Source organism: Ovis aries, chromosome 20, assembly GCF_016772045.2.
Source record: "Ovis aries strain OAR_USU_Benz2616 breed Rambouillet chromosome 20, ARS-UI_Ramb_v3.0, whole genome shotgun sequence".
In the NCBI taxonomy this organism is placed as follows: domain Eukaryota; kingdom Metazoa; phylum Chordata; class Mammalia; order Artiodactyla; family Bovidae; genus Ovis; species Ovis aries.
In genome coordinates this window covers 3,209,123-3,229,699 of record NC_056073.1, presented here as the reverse complement: position 1 = coordinate 3,229,699, position 20,577 = coordinate 3,209,123, and the positions used below count along the sequence as shown (strand labels likewise).

The 20,577-nt window shown below is 39.5% G+C and overlaps 1 protein-coding gene across 5 annotated transcripts in view; it reads left to right on the top strand.

Annotated features, from left to right (window-relative positions):
• Positions 1–20,577, top strand: part of ZNF451 (zinc finger protein 451) — a 98,527-nt gene that overhangs the window by 70,277 nt on the left and 7,673 nt on the right. For 2 of the 5 annotated variants that reach the window (XM_027959107.3, XM_042237019.2), the window contains 4 exons: positions 3,760–3,890; positions 4,745–4,931; positions 11,669–11,737; positions 12,232–12,298. In XM_027959107.3, the coding sequence (XP_027814908.2) occupies positions 3,760–3,890; positions 4,745–4,931; positions 11,669–11,737; positions 12,232–12,298 (454 nt within the window). The remainder of the gene's footprint in view (positions 1–3,759; positions 3,891–4,744; positions 4,932–11,668; positions 11,738–12,231; positions 12,299–20,577) is intronic. The other 3 variants (XM_027959108.3, XM_027959109.3, XM_027959110.3) reach the window with 2 other exon arrangements.

Genomic DNA, 20,577 nt, shown 5'->3' with positions numbered 1-20,577 from the left:
GGCTTTCAAAGTCAGAGTCCCTGGGGATTACCTGTCTGCTTGCCTGATCCCCAGCTGAAAAGCGTGATGTGGGGCCTCCGTTCAGTTGAGTTGCTCCATCATGTTCAACTCTTTTTGACCACATGGCCTGCAGCACACCAGTCTTCCCTGTCCAGCAACAACTCCTGGAGCTTGCTCAAACTCACATCCATCTAGTCAGTGATGCCGTCCACCCATCTCATCCTCTGTCTTCAGAGCACTTTAACAGCATGACATTCAGTGTAACACTTCAGATGCCATCCAGCCAGTCTCCTCTCACCTTCAGTTTTTGCCAGGATCAGGGTCTTTTCCAGTGAGTCAGCTCTTCGCATTAGGTAGCCAAAGTACTGGAGTTTCAGCTTCAGCATCAGTCCTTCCAATGAGTATTCAGGACTGATTTCCTTTTTCAACTGACTGGTTTGATCTCCTTATAGTCCAAGGGACTCTCAAGAGTCTTCTCCAGCACCAGAGTTCAAAAGCATCAGTTCTTCAGTGCTCAGCTTTCCTTATGGTTGAACTCTCACATCCAGACTTGACTACTGGAAAAACCATAGCTCTGACTAGACAGACCTTTGTCAGCTTTTTACTGTGCTGCCTAGGTTGGTCATAGCTTTTCTTCCAAGGAGCAAGAGTCTTTTAATTTCATGGCTGCAGTTACCATCTGCAGTGATTTTAGAGCCCAAGAAAATAAAGTTTCTTACTGTTTCCATTATTTCCCCATCTGTCTGCCATGAAGTGATGGGACCAGATACCATGATCTTAGTTTTTTGAATGTTGAGTTTTAAGCCAGCTTTTTCACTCTAATCAAGAGGCTCTTTAGTTCTTCGCTTTCTGCCATAAGGGTGATGTCATCTGCATATCTGAGGTTATTGATATTTCTCCTGATAATCTTTATTCCAGCTTGTCATCAGTTTGCATGATACACTCTGCATATGTTAAATAAGCAGGGTGACAGTATACAGCCTTGATGTACTCCTTTACCGATTGGAACCAGTCCATTGTTCCATGTCCAGCTCTTAACTGTTGCTTCTTTACCTGCATACAGATTTCTCAAGAGGCAGGTAAGGTGGTCTGGTATTCCCAGCTCTTGAAGAATTTTCCACAGTGTGTTGTGATCCACACAGTCAAAGGCTTTGGCATAATCAATAAAGCAGAAACAGATGTTTTTCTGGAACTCTTTTGGCTTTTCAGTGATCCAGCGGATGTTGGCAGTTTGATTGCTGGTTCCTATACCTTTTCTAAATCCAGCTTGAACATCTGGAAGTTCACAGTTCATGTACTGTTAAAGCCTGGCTTGGAGAATTTTGAGCATGTGAGAAGAGTTCAGTTGTGCAGTAGTTTGAACATTCTTTAGCATTGCCTTTCTTTGGGATTGGAATAAAAACTGACCTTATCTAGTCCTGTGGCCACTGCTGAATTTTCCAAGTTTGCTGGCATATTGAGTGCAGCACTTTCACAGCATCATCTTTTAGGATTTGAAATAGCTCAATGGGAATTCCATCACCGCCACTAGTTTTGTTCGTAGTGATGCTTCCTAAGGCCCACTTGACTTCACATTCCAGGATGTCTGGCTCTAGGTGAGTGATCACACCATCGTGATTATCTGGGTCATGGAGATCTTTTTGTATAGTTCTTCTGTGTATTCTTGCCACCTCTTCTTAATATCTTCTGCTTCTGTTAGGTCCATACCATTTCTGTCCTTTATTGAGCTCATCTTTGCATGAAATGTTCCCTTGGTTTCTCTGATTTTCTTGAAGACATCTCCCAACTTGCCCATTTTATTGTTTTCGTCTGTTTCTTTGCATGGATCACTGAGGAAGGCTGTCTTATCTCTCCTAGCTATTCTTTGGAACTCTGTGTTCAGATGGTTATAGCTTTCCTTTTCTCCTTTGCTTTTTGCTTCTCTTCTATTCACAGCTATTTGTAAGGCCTCCTCCAACAACCCTTTTGCCTTTTTGCATTTCTTTTCCTTGGGGATGATCTTGATCCCTGCCTCCTGTACAATGTCATGAACCACTATCCATAGTTCTTCAGGCACTCTGACTATCATATCTAATCCCCTGAATCTATTTGTCATTTCTACTGTATAATCATAAGGGATTTGATTTAGGTCATACCTGAATGGTCTAATAGTTTCCCCTACTTTCTTCCATTTAAGTCTGAATTTGGTAATAAGGTGTTCATGATCTGAGCCACAGTCAGCTCTTGTTCTTGTTTTTGCTGACCACATAGAATTTCTCTATCTGTGGCTGCAAAGAGTATAATCAATCTGATTTCGGTATTGACCATCTGGTGATGTCCATGTGTAGAGTCTTCTCTTGTGTTGTTGGGAGAGGGTTTTTGCTATGACCAGTGTGTTCTCTTGGCAACTCTCTTAGTCTTTGCCCTGCTTCATTCTGTACTCCCAAGGCCAAATTTGCATGTTACGCCAGGTGTTTCTTGACTTCCTACTTTTGTATTCCAGTCCCCTATAATGAAGAGGACATGTGTTTTGGGTGTTAGTTCTAGAATGTCTTGTAGGTCTTCATAGAACCGTTCAGCTTCTTCAGCATTACTGGTCGGGGCATAGACTTTAATTACTGTGATATTGAATGGTTTGCCTTGGAAACAGAGATCATTCTTTCATTTTTGAAATTGCATCCAAGTACTGCATTTCGGACTCTTTCGTTGACTATGATGGCTACTCCATTTCTTCTGAGGGATTCTTGCCCATGGTAGTAGATATAATGGTCATCATATGATGGTCATCTAGCTACAGGCCTGCCTTTAAGCCTGTCTAGTCTTTGGGTATTCCTTTCTCACTGAGCTCAATCATTGCCAGCTTTTGGTTTAATTTGAGAAACTGAGACCCTTCATTTCACTAGAACACTTAGAGGCCACTGTGGGGTTATTAATGGGCCTTCAATATTGTGTCTCAAGGAGTAGGGTGCCCAGGAGGGCAGAAAGGCAGCAAAGGGCAAGTTGGCGGAGCGATCAGAATGTACAGAACATTTATTAGTTAAGTTTGCTGTCTTGTATGGGCATGGTTTGTGGTGCACCCAAGCGATTACAGTGGTAACATCAGTGATCACCATAACAATATAATAATGATGGAAAAGTGTGAAATACCATGGATATCATCGAAATGTGACCGCAGGTTAGCAAATGCTGTTGGATCAGCGACATTGATAAGCTCAGTCAAGGCGAAGTTGCCACGGACCTTCAGTTGGTAATAAAAGAAAACAGTACTAAAGCACAGCACAGTGGAATATGGTGCATTTGCCACGTTTGATAGGAAACCGTATACAAAGAAGAGGATTAGGATTTAAGATAGAAACCCACTGACCTGGATGAGGCTTTTAGTGAGTCCAGCTTTCCTGATTGACCACTCTTTTAATTCAGCGAGCAGCCTTAACATACTTGTAAAAAATCCACTAATGCATACATTCATGTAGAACGACACCAAAGAATTTCACACACATTACTGTGGTTCTGCTGAACGTCTCTGTGAGTCTTCTGCTTACTAGTCAGGTTTGGAGCAGTTGTCTACTTTCCTGAGGTTTCAGCAGCACCCTGTGCTGGAACTGCCTATTCTGCCTTCTACTCTGGTACTTTTTTTCTAGAAACATTTTTATCCTAGTATTTGTTTTTCCTTATAGAGTTTTTAGATATATCTGTTCTTCTGTTCTGGCTTCTTTTGTTTGACTCCTCGTTTGTGCCTGTTGTAAACAACAGTGTTGTTTATTGTTCTAAACACGACAGGGGGAAACACCAACTGGAAGCCCCCGGCCCACTGTAAGGTCTACAACTACCTGAACCGCATCGGCTGCTTCTTCCTGCATCCTCGCTGCAGCAAGAGAAAAGATGCTGCCGACTTTGCCATATGTATGCATGTGAGTCATTGCTTTATTCAGAATCTTCTGTGACTCTAGGACCCCTTTGATGAATTTTCCCACTTAAATCGTAATGACACTGTAGATTCCTTTCTAGTGCTGTGTCTTTGGTATAAAACCTTTTGCATCAAGTTCTACTTAAGACTGTTGGGAGCAGGAACGTGTAGCACGTGTTTACTGCTTCATCCCCAGTCTAGCCAGCTCTCGGCTGTGCATGGTAGAACCGTAACTGTGTGTAGAATAGATGATCAGGCGGTGTCACTCTCTGACGCATGAGGCGCTTCCACATTTAACATCTCTGAAATGAGCAGGCCCTGTGACAGTCACTGTTGGCCCAGGTGAAATCTGCATTTGCTTCTGTCTCAGCTAGTTGCCTGGAGAAACGACCCACTTGAGACCCAGTTTAAATTAAATTTTCTGCTTAAGCTTTTCTGTGTCACACTGATAACATGAATTTACTCTGTAGACTTGTTGATTGCTGCTTATATTTTAAACCACAAGATAATTTCTTTTTCCATCTAGCCAGTTTTAAGGTTGAGCTTGCTTGCTTTACTGTGACTTTGCTTACTTTAGCCCTGTTACTACTGTTCCACCTTTATATGGGGGCCTCCTCTTTTTTTCTTTCTCTCTTAGTGGCACATTAAACAGTTTATCTTAAAATTGACAGCACTTTACATTTTTAAAATATGGTATTAATATATTTTATTTATGAATGAGATCTTTATATCATACTTTAGTGGGAGCAAGGGGACATGCGAAATACACCTTTCTAGGTAGGCGTTCATTCTGAAACAGCTGTAACTTGATTGGAAGCACAGATGCTGATTTGACGTGTGTCATTTGTTCCAACTTAGGCTGGCCGTCTAGATGAACAGCTGCCCAAGCAGATTCCTTTCACCATCCTCTCAGGAGATCAAGGTTTTCTGGAGCTAGAGAATCAGTTTAAGAAGACTCAGAGGCCAGCACATATACTCAACCCTCACCACTTAGAGGGAGATATGATGTGTGCCTTGTTAAATAGCATATCTGACACCACCAAAGGTATGCAGCTGCAGCCTCGGGGCAAACCGCCCAAAAGGAGGAGACTTCACTGCTGAGAGAAGCCAATAAACTGCTGCCCACTCTCGCCCTGCGCCTGCTTACTAAACTGCCCCGCGCTCATGCTTGTTGTGTTTCATTCCTTATCTGCTTTCATTTTGAGTGTATTAGAAGGAGGATGAATTCGTGATTTTCTGGAGCCCTTTTTCGTCTGAAGGATAAAATTTATATTCGTGTATTTAATGGTTTGAAATATGCTATTAGAGTCTTGTAAAGCTCAGAATCTGGATCTTCATTTTGTTTTGGAAATTCTAGATTTATCTTCAGTTTTTCAGAAAGCAAAGTGCTTATAGAAGAAACCAGAAAGCAGTAAATATGGCAATACCACCCCCCCCCCCCAAAAAAAAAGGCATTTAGGAGGTTGACAGTGACAGAACGAAGCCCTGAGTGATTTTTATTACCTTGAAGGACTAGGAGCCCCTGTCCTGCACTCTCTCTGCCTTTCTGAGATTGTTCAGTGAATGGGCATGCTGGTGGCCAGTTTAACTAACCAATATTTAGGAAAGGGTATAATTCTAGGGACCCAGATGGTTTTGTTTTTGTTTTTTTAATTTCTGAAGTAAATGTGGGTAGGAGAGAATAAAAGAATAGTTTTTAAATATCCTAATAAGTTGCAGCCATGAAAAGAGTTTAAAGATATTGATGAATGACTTCAATGAGAAACTGACTACTTCTTGGAATGTTTATTATTTACCTTTACATTTCCCAAGTATGCCCTCCTCTTTGCTAATTTCTTCATTTCATATATGTAGAGCCACATTTTGATTGAAGATCTGTTCTGAAGAACTTTGCTCTGGTCACTCATTGCAGTGGATAAATTCAAAGTTAGGAACCACTGAGCTGCTGGCACGCTCGTGCTCTTTAAAGGAAAGTCGACTCTATTTTGCTTATTTATGTCATATTGTAGTACTGAATGTTATCTTCCTATTCTGTAGTTTTTGTTTTCATTCACTTGCTTTTTCTGTTTGTGGCTTTTTTTTTCCTTTTCTTTCTTTAAAAAAAAATTTTTAATTAAAATTTTTATTGGCATATAGTTGATTTATAATGTTGTGTTAGTTTTCAGGTGTACAGCCAAGTGAGTCAGTTATGCATATACCTGTAAACCCTCTTTTTTAGATTCTTTTCCCATATAGGGCATTACTGAGTATTGAGTAGAATTCCCTGTGTTGGTAACTTTTTTTAACCACTTTTTCTTCCATTCTTTTATCATCCCTTCCCCGATCCTTAAAAACATCTATGTAATATTTCATAAAATATTTAATTTTTACCTTTGCCACCCAGGCCAACCCCCTTGTCTTCCTCCTGCTGCTCTTGGGAGCGTTGCTTTGGTATTGAGAGCTGTTATGATTTTGCCTTTTTTTCAACTTTATTTGGAGTGAAAGCTGCATATAAATGGGTATGTTAGGGTTAGAGGTAAGGTGTAGGTTATTGTTATATACTGAAGTTCTTTTATGAATATTTCTTATACTCTACGTATTTTTAAAATCATTTATTCATAGTCAGTGCTCATTTGAACTTACTGCTCTTTGGGGGCACATGTGTACTTTATTTTGAATTTTTGTGATAAACAGAGGCAATGCAATGTATAAAGAAGGGCATGGGCATTTGATCAAATGCTAAGGTAGCTGCTTCCTAGTAGTGTGGTTTCAGGCAAAGATATTAAACTTTTTGTGAGTCTCACTTTCGTATCTATAAGTCTGTAAGAATTAGTGACATGTATAGTGTCTAGAGTCCAACTCTTTGCACCCCTCTGGGCTGTATAGTCCATTGAATTCTCGAGGCAAGAATACTGGAGTGGGTAGCCTTTCCCATCCCAGCAGATCTTCCCAACCCAGGGATCGAACCCAGGTCTCCTGCATTGCACGCAGATTCTTTACCAGCTGAGCCACAAGGGAAGCCCAAGAATACTGGAGTGGGTAGCCTATCCCTTCTCGAGCAGATCTTCCAACCCAGAAGTCGAACCAGAGTCTCCTGCATTGCAGGTGGATTCTTTACCAGCTGAGCTATCAGGGAAGCCGAGAAAGGTGCTCAGTAAATAGCAGATATTATTAATTATTACTGCCATAGAAAGGAAACATGATTCCCAGCCACTATATATATTTTTAGATTTTCTCTCCATTGTTTTATGTTTTTTAATTGTACTAAAATATACATGCTCTTGGGCTTCCCTGATGACTCAGATGGTAAAGAACCCACCTGCAATGTAGGAAACCCAGGTTCAATCCCTGGGTTGGGAAGATACCCTGGAGAAGGGAATGGTTACCCACTCTAGTATTCTTGCTGGAGAATTTCATGGACAGAGGAGCCTGGGGGGCTACAGTCTGTGGGGTTTCCGAGTTGGACATGACTGAGCAACTGACACTTTCGCACATAAGATTTACCATGCTAACCATTCTGAAATGTCCAGTTGCGTGGTGTGTTTGTATGAAGTCACTCAGTCACGTCCGACTCTTTGTGACCCCATGGACTGTAGCCTGCCAGGCTCCTCTGTCCATGGGATTTTTCAAGCAAATAGAATGAGTTTCCATTTCCTTCTCCACGGGATCGTCCCATCCCAGGGATCGAACCCGGATCTGCATTGAAGGCAGATTCTTTCCCACTGAACCACCTGGGAAACCTGTTGTGTGGTGTTAACTGCATTCACACTGTTGTGTGGCCATCACCACCATCCATCCCCGGAACTCCTTTCATCTTGACAACTGAAACCCCACGCCCAATAAACAGGAACTCCCCACTGTCCTTCCCCCAGCGCATGGGCAGCCAGCATCCTGTCTCCTGTCTATGAATGGGACTACCCTGAGTGTGTCCTGGAAGGGAAATCATGCAGCCTTTCTGTTTTGTGACTGGCTTATTATTTCACTGAGAAAAACGTTTTCTCAGGCTTTACTCATGTTATAGCCTGTGTCAAAGGGTCCTTTTAAGGCTGAGTAGTGCTCCGTTGTATGTCTGTGCCCCTTTTTGCTGTCCATTTACCCATCGGTAGACACTTGGTGCGTGTTCGTGCTTGAGCTGTTGTGAGTCGTGTTGCTGTAAGCGTGGGGGCAGGCATCTCTTCCAGACCCTCCGATCAGTTTCTGTGAGTATATGCCCAGAAGTGTGATTGCTAGGTAACGTGGTAACTCTATTTCTGGTTTTTTGAGAAACCTCCATACTGTTTTGCACATGGACTATAATATTTTACATTCCCACCAATAGGTCATGAAGGCTTCAGTTTCTCTACATCCTTGCCAACAATTGTTATTTTCTGATTTTTGTTTTTGATAATAACCATCCTAATGGGTACACAGTGGTATCTCATTTGGGTCTTCATTTCCATTTTCCAAATGAGCATCTTTTCATGTGCTATAGCCAGTGCATTTTAAAAGTAATGAAAATTATTAAAATTAAGTGGCCAAAGAAGTATAGCCGTTAAGTTACATATTTCATTTAGGTCTGAATTCAAAGATGCTTTTATAACTCTGAAATTTCAAACAGTGTTATACTGAATCATAGTATGTTCAGATTCAGTTTGATTTAAGACAGTTTTTTTTTTCCCCCCTTCATGGAAGACTGTGAAAGGCCTAGTAATAAACTTTATAACTATCAAAGACCAGTGATTTTTGTGAGTAACTTTATTCCTTCACCTTTCCTAACAAATGGCCTTAAGAATAATAATAGTTTTTGTTAAGAAATGGTATTTAATATGCATTAGAACTGAGAAGCATCTCTCGGTGCGCGAACGTCGGCGTGTACCCCGCACACTCTCACAGGTGCGAAATGTTACTGTGGGTACTGTTTGGGACAAATCGGTTACTCTCTGTAGCAGGATGAGCCTTTAAGTTAAGATTAAGATTCGAATGTGTCCTGGCTTCTGCCCTGTAGACTCAGTCTCCTGTGCATCAGGGCTGCAGCGGCAGCACTTTGGTTGCAGTATATGTATATCCCTGTGGAGACATGTAACGATACTGACCTGTCCTGAGTTGACACCCATGGCCCCCTTATCCTTCTTTTAGTTCTATTTTATATTGTACTGACTTTCACTTTTTAAAAGTTTACCAAGATACATGGATGCTTTCTAGAGATCCTGGTCAGGGGAGCCTGGTAGGCTCTTTCTTTTTTTAAACCTTTCACATTTTATTCACGAATATGTGTTCATTCTAACTCAAGCCTCATATCTCAGAGATGCAGACATCACTTGTCACTTCAGTGTTGTTTTAAAGAAGAAAAAGGGAACTAATCTTGCTACTGAGGACCTACTGTGTGCCAGCTGCCGTGCTAGGTGTTTTTTGTATTTGTAGTGTTGAAGATGTTTATAACATTCAAAGAATTTCTTCCATGTGTTATTTAATCCTCCTTGCATTGCTGTGAGGTGGGATATGTTAGGTTGCCCCCTTTTGTACATGACGGAACAAAGGCCCAGAAACGTTGAAATAGCTGCGTGGGGCCAGGCAGCCATCATCTGCGAAGACAGGTTTTCATTGATGCAAAGCCCTGACTTTATGTTAGAGAATCTAGTGTGCGTTGTTGGCTCTTACCACGTCCTTGAAGAATGAAGATGAGAGACGCTCTGCTACAGTCTCATGACTTCGCAGAGTATTTGTAGATACCAACTATGAGTGCTTAAAATAGTGACAGGAAGATGCTTTTTCTTTTTGTAGAAGATAAAAAGATTTGATTGTCCATTCTGGTTCTTTAAAAAGTAAGCTGATTGTTTGTCAAACATAGCCAACTTGTCATTGTAAGTTCCCTAGGATCTTTTGCAAGTAAACTAGGAAGCCCTGTTTTCTTTCTTTCGACTGTAGAATGCAGTCACCATTTGTGAGGGCGGCCTGAGTTAAAGGACCCATGTCAGCAGCATTTTTACTTGCACTGTGTGATGTTGCTCCTGGTTGTCACGCTCTTTGTAAGATAAAATAACTGCTACTTGTTTTTATATAAGCTCTTAAAGATCTGTTTGTGTAAAGAACTTGACATTGTCTTATAGGTTGGTTCAATAGTACCGATTTGCTTTATGTAAGATTTTCTCTTTAAAAACAGTTTGTGTATTCAGGTGTTTATAGTTCTTCAGTAATTAAACCTCTTTCTTTGAATTTTATATAAAGTTTGAACTTGCCTAGAATATTTTTCTTCAGTAATACAAGGGTGAACTAGAGTATAGGCTGTTATAATTACTGAATTTAAATTGAAAACAGACTTTAAGTCTGTTTACTGTTTGAAGACTTTAGTAAAGTCTCTTTAAAACATAATATGTTTCAAGATGGTTTTTGTTGAATCTGAACACTGTCTGTGGCCATCTGGTTTATGACCCTGGGACTTTGTTGTATTTTTTTGGTTTGTGTCTTCACTTTGAAATGAATTGGATGGAGGTTGGTACCAGTCACACAGGTCTCTAAAGCCATCTTAAAAACTGAGCATATGAGTTTACCCCTGCTGTGAAAGTGCAGGTGACTGGAGCAGTGGCATGCACTGCTGAATAGGCACCATGTGAGATAGCTGTTACACCTAATTCTCAGCGTCTGTCTGCCTCTTTCCATATGATACAATTAATTCTATGCAAGGTACTGAAGACAGAAAAAATTATTCGTGATTTTCTCTGTTCTGTGGGTGGTGCTGATTGAGGCAAAAGAAAACTTTAAAAATGTTCACAACCTAGTGTCAAACTCATAGCCCTCAGGACTACATAGGCCTTCACTGCAGTGATGGGTTATTGAGATGAGTTACAACACGCTGCTTTTGACTGGCCTTGACTTTGAATTATAATAACAGAAAGCTTGGGCATTTTCTTTGTTCCTAATATTTGAAGAATTAATTTTTCTGTTCTTCAAATTGTAAATATAATGTTTTATTTCACTAAGACATAGCTTGAAATATTTGAAGTAGTAAGTGTATATAACATATTGTAGAAGAAAACACTGTTTTTGCTGGAATAGCAAAAGATGACATAATAGATTTTTGCACTAGAGGAATATAAGAGTTATACAGTGGTTTCTATTTGTAGACCATGGTAAACTGATTAATTTTAAATGTATATTTTAGGATTTTACATATTTTCATATATACGTCCATATGATTTGTATTCAGTTATTTAAACCCTGATTCAGTCACTCTGATAGAAATTGATTTAAATGTAGTGAAAGTGAAAGCCAGGTCCCTGATGGTACCATGTTCAAGTTTTAAGTGGCTTTTGACAGTCACGTCATTCATTATTTTAAAGCCTTAGGTCTCTCATTAGTAAGCATATAAGATATCAACTGAGATAAATGCTTATGATTTTCAAACTAAAGGAGAATTTTTTCTGTCACCTCTAAAAAATCTTTTAAAGATGATTTAATGCAAATGAAACTTGGAGTTTATTTGCTGGGTCCAAATAAATTAGCTTTTTAAAATTTACAGTTTTTAAAAAAATACTGGAACTTATTTCCTAAACATACAAAAAAACCTTTTCAAATAATCTTTTGAATATAGAGCTAAAAGTGAATTACCTTGTTTCATTCATTTTTATTTTTTCTTGATTTAAGTAGTAGTATTTGGTAATCATTCTTTTAAAAAACTAGGGAAAGATGTGTAACACTAATGGATTGTAATTAGTAAGCTTGGGTATGGGAGGAGTCGTTGAAAGTCATACCATTTTAGAGTACGTAAATTAATGGCACAGTAACTCTTTCAGAAGTACATTTGCGTTTATTGATTCTTCCTTACAGAATGTGACAGTGATGATAACCTGGGTATAAAAAGTGCTTCAGTGGGAGAAGAATTCAGATCTGCAGAAGGTAACCTAATGGAGTTAACCCTTCACCTACTTGATTCTATGTTTTTTAACTTCTTCCTCTCTTTCTTCATCCCCCTCCTCCCGCTGTGTTTTGTTCTGTGTTTTAAAGCCGTTCTTTCATTTAAAGGATAGTTTGCGTTTCCTTGTGTAAGGTGATTTAGGGCCAGGATGAGTGCGGTTTTGCCGGAGCCCATCCGCACTCTTGTGTAAGTGTGGGCTGTGCTGCTGCTTTCTCACCCCAAGACAGTGGTTGTGACACAGATGGTATAGATCCTGCCCCACCCCGCAGCCAAACCTAAAATAATCATTTTTTGACCCTTTGCAGAAAAAGGTTGCTGTCCTGGGGCTAAGAAAGGATTTTGGTTTCCTAATTTTTATTTAAATAGTATTAAATTAAAAATATTAAAAGTTATGCAGTGGAAGTACGAAAGCAAGCATTTATATCTGAATATTACAAGATTTTTTTCTATAAATTAGTTATGTTTCCCTTCACAGGTTTAAGAGAACTTTTTATATTACTTCACATCAAATCATTTACCAACTGCCACTGTTTGGTTGTGATGTAAGTCCCAGCTTTTACTGTGGTTTTTCCATAACAAATTGTGCTTTTTAATAATCCTGGGCAGGAAATGAAACAACAGGATTTTGGAACATAAGCTTACTGAAAGTTGAAACTCTCATATTGGCATCTTTGACATTCAGGAACAATAGTAGGAGTCTTTTTTTTTTTATTTAATTTTTTGACCACGCCACACAGCATGTGGGATCTTAGTTCCTCCACCAGGGATAGAACCCATGCCCTCTGCAGTGGAAGCGTGGAGTCTTAGCCACTGGACGCCCAGGGAATTGCCACAGTAGGAGTCTCAATATACGTTCCAACATGGTGTTTGTTGGTGGAGATTTGAGAGTGGAAATGTCTACTTAGGGAAGGAGACGTGGCAAAACAGGCGCGCAGAACGGCCTGCTGCTGCACTTCTGTGTGCTGGCGCTGCTCCAGAGCACAGTGGATCTGACTGGGAGCACACTTTGTGCTGTTTGGGGCAGGGTATTGAGTCTGGCAGAGGAATTGGTTCTATTCAGTGCAGGTTCTATTCAGAGAAGACTGATCTTTCTCATATTCAAAATTCATTAGTTAAACAAAATTGGCAGTAAGTCAGTGACTTAATTGGAAGCAAGTTTTCTGACCAGCTTGTTTTCCCAACATGGTCTTGCGAGGTCTGGCTCGGTGCTAAGCAGCCACGTAATGACAGGTTAAACAGATGAGAGAACGTTTGTGAGTTTTAAACAGAAACTGCCAGCTAAGTTGTTGGTGAAGTCCACGAAAAGAGAAATACCACTAGCACCTAAGTACTTCAGACTTCGCAGTCTTCCCTTACTACCCATGACTAATCCCATGGAAAATGCCAAACAAAATTACAGCTTTTAAACAACCACACTTGAGAAACATCCACAGTCCTGTGGGCTCCGAGCTAACCCGGGAAATCTGAGATCTGTATCACTGAATATGTATCAGAATTTCTAGCATTTTGTATCTATGTTATACATTTTATGGCTGGGAGATTTTGATAGTTTTTACATTTTTATCACTTCTTAGTTTGGAAAAAGTATTACATTAGTGGATTCAAGTAAAGATACTTTAAACTTTTAATTAATTGTCCTATGAAGCAGAGATATAATGCTCTAATTCCAAGAAAAATCAAAGTGGTGTCGTGTGTTTTCATTTCCTGCTTTATGTGAAATGAATATGAGAAGCACACAGTGTCCACTTGTAAGTTACTGAGCCGTGGCCCCCTCTGTACTTGCCTCCAGTGCCTTCCTTTCCCTTCCTTCTCACCCAGCAAGAACCAGCTCAAATATCCTCTTAGGTTGAATTGCCACATTGTAGACAGTTTTGTATGATCGCTGCCTCTTAGATCTTCCATCTTTAGAGAAAGCTAACCGCTCCCATCTCTAGACTTCCTCTGGGTTTAAACATTGTTGTGTTTGTATTTCTCATGTCCACCAGACTGTGAGCCAGTCAAGGAGTAGGATCATGTTTTATTTATCTTTATTTCAATAACACCTAGCACAGGGTTTAAGCACTAAATGATTGTTGAATAAATAAACTTCTAACAAATTAGGGCTGCTAGGACCCAGCTCCCTATAACTGGATAAAGGAAATTAAGACAGAAACCATTTGGCTGGAGAATATTGGGTGATTGAGTTGACCCTGCACCATGGAAGCAAAGTGACGTTCTAGTCCAAACCTCATAGCAAAACTCAGAGTTTAAAACTTCTCAGATCTCTTCTCATTCCTTCTCTTCTCAACACAGCATTTTAAAAGCCTGACAAATCGGTGGTAAAAAGCAGGGTCAGTTTGCTTGTGACTTTTTGCCCTGGGAAAAGGCAGTTTCTTTTGTGGCCGTCTCCCTCCTCTGCCCCCACTGTGATTATCTCGATCTTTGTTATTTTCTGTAGACCTATCAAGAGTCTTTACCCAAGCCCATTATAAAGATCCTGGTTAGTCTCAGCTTTGCTCTCTGTGAGGATATAATATAGTCCAAGTCCCTTAACTTCACTGTGTGTCAGCTTCCTCAGTTTTAAAAACAGAAATACTAGTATACCTGCCTTACTGGAGTAGCCTGGCACATGGTAAGCAGTACGTGTATAGGTTGCTGCTGCTTGTGGGAATCTTAGTTGCCCAAACAGGGATCAAACCCGTACCTTTAGTAGTGAAAGCATGGAACCAGGGAATTCCCCATAATGGTGATTATTATCATTATTCACTGTTTACCTGCACCTAAGATCTGCTCTGAAGTATACACGTTCAATAGAGATATTCTGACCCAAATCCCTGGAAAAGAAGTAAGACAGCATTATGTGGGTTGCTGCTAATGTAAAACCATCTTTCTGTAAATGTCAGCAGTTTGCCTAAGAGTTCCTTCAACTAATAGCAGTTGTCATACAATTATAACAAATAGTAAAACTATAACATAAACAGTCAAACAGTATAACTCTGTGAAAGTGAAAGTGTGGTCAGTCGTGTCTGACTCTTTGTGATCCCATGGACTGTCGCCTACCAGGCTCCTCAGTCCATGGGGTTTTCCAGGCAACAGTACTGGATTGGGCTGCCATTTCCTTCTCCAGGGGATCTTCCCCACCCAGGGCTCGAACCCAGGTCTCCCGCATTGTAGACAGACGCTTTACCGCCTGAGCCACCAGGGAAGCCCTCTGTGGCCAGTTTAAAGAATAGAGAAAGAAGAGACTGCTGTGTTCAGTTTTTACTTGAATTGTGTATGAAACAAACCTAACACATTTAAAATTGCTGTTAATTTTAACAACCTATAAGAGTTAGAATATTTCCCCTATTTTTCATAAAAACTTAGTTTTCCAAACATTTAGTAATTTGCTTTCAGATTCATAGCCTCCAAATGAGTGGAGCATGATTTAGTATAGGCCTTCTAACTCCTGCTGCTGAGTTCTTTCTTAGTCATATTACCTCTCTTTCAAAGAGAATGAAATAAAGGCAGAGAGAAAAGAGAATAAGGGAAATACAGACTTAGCCATAACAGAGAAAAACGAGGACATATTTGCTGTAAGTGTTCTGTATTTCTTCATGTAGCTTTGAATCACTGTCTAAATTTCTTATCATTTCAACCTGAAGGATTCCCTTGGCATCTCTTGGAGGGCAGATTTGCTAGTAACAGATTCCTTTAGTTTTTGTCTGGGAAGGTCTTGATTACTTCTCCATTCTTTCTAGATATAGAATTCTTACTTGACAGATTTTTGTTTGTTTTCTCTTACAGCGTTTTAAATATGTTCTCTCGCTGTCTTCTGGCCTCCATGATTTTTATGAGAAATAAGCTGTTCATCTTATTAAAAACGGCTTACACATGATGAGTTGCTTTTCTCTTGCTGCTTCTGTTGACTTTGGCTTTTGACAGTGTAACTATAACATGTCTTCAACATGAATCTCTTTGAGTTTCTCCTGTTTGGAGTTTGTTGGGCTTCTTGGATGTGTAGATTCATATCTTTTATCAAATTTGGAACATTTAAAAATCTGTTGATTCTTTTTTCTGTCTGCTTAATTTTGTTAAACTCCTGTAACAAATTTTTTCATTTTAGTTGTACTTTTCAGCTCCAGAATTTCTATTTGGTGGCCTTTCATAATATCCACCTCTTTATGATATTCTCATTTTGTTCATACGTTGTTTTCCTAATTTCCTTTACTGTTTTGCTCATGGTTTACTCTAGGTCTTAGAACATAAGACAGTTGGTTTAAAGTCTTTGCTTAGTAAATTCAATATCTAAGTGTCCTCAGGGACGGTTTAATTCAATTTTTTTCACTTTGTATACTTTACTGTTTCTTTGTATTATTTGTGTTTTTGATGAAAATTGGATGTGCAAATATTATAATGTAGTACTTTGGAAATCAGATTCTCTGTCTTCCCCTTGGTGTGCTGTTTGTGATTGTCGAAGGCTGTAGTTGTCCATGTGCTTCGTTCCAGATTATTTTTGCAAAAACTGTATCCCTTGTTACGTTTGGTCATTGAAGTCTCTGTTCCTTTAGCTTGTTTTCAACTATTGTTTTGACAGAGATTTCCTTGAATACCAGGAGCAAACAGCAGTCTCTCCTGAGCTTCAGCTGTGTGCTAGCACCTTCAGCATGTAGCCAGCTGTGCGCTGGGCCTGGTGGCACAGTGGTAAAGAATCTGTCTGCACTGCAGGAGCCACAGGAGACTCAGGTTCCATGCCCAGGTCGGGAAGATCCCCTGGTGGAGGAAATGGCAGCTCCCTCCAGTATTCTTGCCTGGGAAATTCTATGGATGGAGGAGTCTGGCGGGCCAAAGAGTCCAACATAGCTGAAGTGACTTAGCACGCAAGCGTGCACTGAGCCTGCAGACCAGCCAGTGGTGAAGGCTCAGTGTCTTCTCGGGCATTTGCTGAGCATGCATCCTGTACTGGCTGTGTGCCTGGTTTCTGAACTCTCCAGGACACAGAGGCGCTTTTGAATGCCCTAATTTCCCAGGGAAATTCTCTTCATGGCTTTTCCTCCCAGATATCAGGTGTTCTATTGTATGTCTCACCCGTCATCTTTTACCCCAGGCCATGGGCTTTTTGTCTGCCTCACAGTGTTTCTGAGCCATGCAGACTGCTTTTCTCCTCAGTGTGGGGCCTGAGCTTGGTAAAATAGATGATGCCTTCAGATACAGGATAGAGCAAAAGCAGTAAGTTGTGACTTCTGCTCTGCTCTGCCTGGAGCCAGGGATGAGGGTCCCACACCACGAGTATGGGCTGCTGCAGGGAGGGATAGGGAGGTGGTGGGGAAAGGGCAAGTGAAGATACCACTAGGCTTTCCTGCTGTGTTTTTTTTTAAATTATTTTATTTATTTTTGGCTGCACTGGGTCTCTGTTGCTTTTGTGTGGGCTTTCTCGAGTTGCAGTGAGCAGGGCCTGCTCTTCATTGCTGTGTACGGGCTTCTCGTTGCGCTGGCTTCTCTTGCTGTGGGGTACAGGCCCAGTGGTTGTGATGCGTGGGCTTAGTTGCTCTGAGGTGGGTGGAATCTTTCTAGATCAGGGATGGAACCGTGTCCCCTGCATTGGCAGGTAGATTCCTATCCACTTCACCACCAGGGCAGTCCCCGTACTGGTGTTTGTGTGATCTTTGTCTTGATTCAGTGTTTGCTTCATTGCTGTGACCCTTTGAGGATTTTCCAAACTTTTGAGAAAGTTGTTTCTGCCCAACAGTTTAGGCGTGTATTTCTGTGTTTTATGTGGAAGGACGGGTGTTTGGAGCTACCTGTTCCACTAATTTGTTGAATATTCACTCTAGGACCTATTCTTTCTCTTCATGTCAGTTTTGGAGAATAATGTTTTGCAAGAAATTTGTCCATTTTACCTTGGTTGTCAAATGTACCAGTGTAAAGTTGTTCATAGTAGTATTCCTTTATTATATATTTTTTTCTTTAGGATCGCTGATGATATCATCTCATTTTTCCCCTAATATTGGTAATTTTTGTTTTCCTCTTCACTGACTTGAAGTTTATCTGTTTATTTGGTCATTTCAAAGAGTGAACTGTTTTTAGTTAATTCCTCTCCTTTTGGTCTGCTCTCCATTTCATTGATTTCTGCTCTTTATTATTTCCTTCCTTCTACTTTGAGCTTAAATTTTGTCATCTTTTATAGCTTTTTAATGTGACGCTTAGACTGTTGATTGAATTTTTTTATTGTTTTTTAAATGTAAACATTTAAAGATGTTTATTTCCCTCTAAGCCAGGATAAGCAAGCTTTAAGCTTTTTCTGTAAAATATTAGATAGTAAATATTTTAGGCTTTGTAGTTCCTGTGGTCTCTGTTAGTTATTCAACTCTGCTATTATAGCATGGAAGCAGCCATTCTCAATACATGAGCAAAGGAGTGTGAAGTACACGTGAAATTGACAGAAGTTACTCGTGGACTGGATTTGGCCCACAGACTGTAGTTTGTCAGCTTTCTACTTTTTACTGTGTTCCACAACCTAGACAGCATATTCAAAAGCAGAGACATTACTTTGCCAACAAAGGTCCATTTAGTCAAAGCTATGGTTTTTCTAGTAGTCATGGATGGATGTGAGAATTGGACTATAAAGAAAGCTGAGTGTCAAAAGAATAGATGCTTTTGAACTGCAGTGTTGGAGAAGACTCTTGAGAGTCTGTTGGACTGCAAGGAGATCAAACCAGTCCATCCTAAAGGAAATCAGTCCTGAATATTCATTGGAAGGACTGATGGTGAAGCTGAAGCTCCAATACTTTGGCCACCTGATGTGAAGAACTGACTCACTGGGAAAGACTGAAGGCAGGAGGAGCAGGGGACAACAGAGGATGAGATGGTTGGATGGCATCACCAACTCGATGGACATGAGTTTGAGTAAACTGCAGGAGTTGGTGATGGACAGGGAAGCCTGGCGTGCTACAGTCCATGGGGTCACAAAGAGTTGGATACGACTGAGTAACTGAACTGACTGTGTTCCACAAATTTTCATGTTTTTACTATCAGTTTGAAATATTTCCTAATTTTCCTTATATTGTCTCCTTTGATCTATTGACTCTTTAGATATATTGTTGAATTTACAAATATTAATATTTGAACGTCTTATTATTTCTAATATAATTTTGTTGTGGTAAGAGAATATACTCTGTAAAACTTAAAACTTTTGATTTTTATTGAGACTTACATGGCTCAACCTGTGGTCTATCTTGATGAATATTCTGTATGCACTTGAAAAGAATTATTTCTGTGTTTTTTGAGTAAAGGACTTTATCAATGTCAGTTAGGTCAAGGTGGTTGATAATACCAGATCTTCATCCTCAGTGATTTTTTTTTTTATCTAGTTAACCTATCAGTTACCACAGTAGTAACAGTGAGCTTCTTCATCAAGGATTGTAGATTTATTTTTTCTCTTTAGTTCTGTCAGTTTGTATTTTGTGTTTTGCAGTTGTTTTTAGTTGCATACACATTTCTGATGTGTCTTCCTAATGAACTGATCTGTTTAGCGTTATGATACTATGAACTGTTCTTTATCTCTGGTAATATCTTTTATCATAAAAATTGTTGGTCTGATAGTAACATAGCTACTCAAGCTTTCTTATGCTTAACATTTACACAGTGTATATTTTTCCATCCTTTTACTTTCAGTGTGTTTATATCTTTATTTTGAAACTTCATCTCTAAATTTGATTCTAAATTTGAAACTACGTCTCTCAGTTTGATCTTACTTTTTGGTTTACTCTGACAATCTGTCCAGTTTTTTATGGTTGCTCTAAAGGTTACGATATATATTTTTTTGCTTTTGTTATAAACACTATAAGAAAATATTACTTTTTGCTCTAAACATTGCTTTGAGTTTTAAAGAAAGAAAAGAAGAAATATAGAGTTTTTAATATTTATCCACATAGTTACCATTTCAAATGACCTTTCATTCTTTCCAGTAGATTACAGTTTCTATCTGATGTCCTTTTTCTTCAGCCTAAAGAATTTCCTGTCCTATTTTATATTAATGTAATGCAGTTTTGCTAGTGTTGAATATTCTGTTTCATTTATGAAAGTATCTTTATTTTCCCTTTAATTTTGAAGTATATTTTCTCTGGCTTTAGAATTCTGGTTAACTAGTGTTTTTTTCTTCAGCACTTTAGAGCTCGAACTCCGTTTTCTTGTCTTGTGGCCGGCCTCCTTTGTTTGTCATAACAAATGACCATAATTTCTATTATTGCTCCCCTATATGCAAATATGTCATTTTTTCCCTCTACTGCTATTAATATTTCCTCTTTGTCCTTGAATTTTAGCCGTTTTGGATAATGCCCCTAGATGTAGCTGTCTTTGTATCCTGCTTGGAGTTTTCTTAGCTTCATGTTATCTCTAAGTTTATAAGTTTCCCCCAATTATTTCTTCACAATTTTTGGTCCCACTTTCTGTCTCCTTTTCTTTTGGAACTCCAGTTATGCATGTTAGATGGTTTAGATTTATCCACAGGTTTGTCATTTTCTTCCAGTATTTTTTCTCTCTTTTCCTCATAGTTGATCACTTCTATTGTCCAGTCTTCAAGTTTATTATTCAGCCTTCTGCCATCTCCAGTGTTAAGCTGACTTAGTAAATTTTCAGTTTCAAACATGTGTTTTCTCATGTGTTGTAGAGTTTCTGCTTAGTTTTCTTTTTAATAGTTTTTATTTCTCTGTTGAGATTTTTTATCCACACAACCTTATGTCCTTGAAAATAGTTTTAACTTTTCTTCAGATCTCTTTTCTGCTAATCCCAATAGCTTGATTATCTTGCGGGGCAGTTTCTTTTGACTGCTCTTCCTCTTGACTGCGCGTCTCATTTCTTCTTT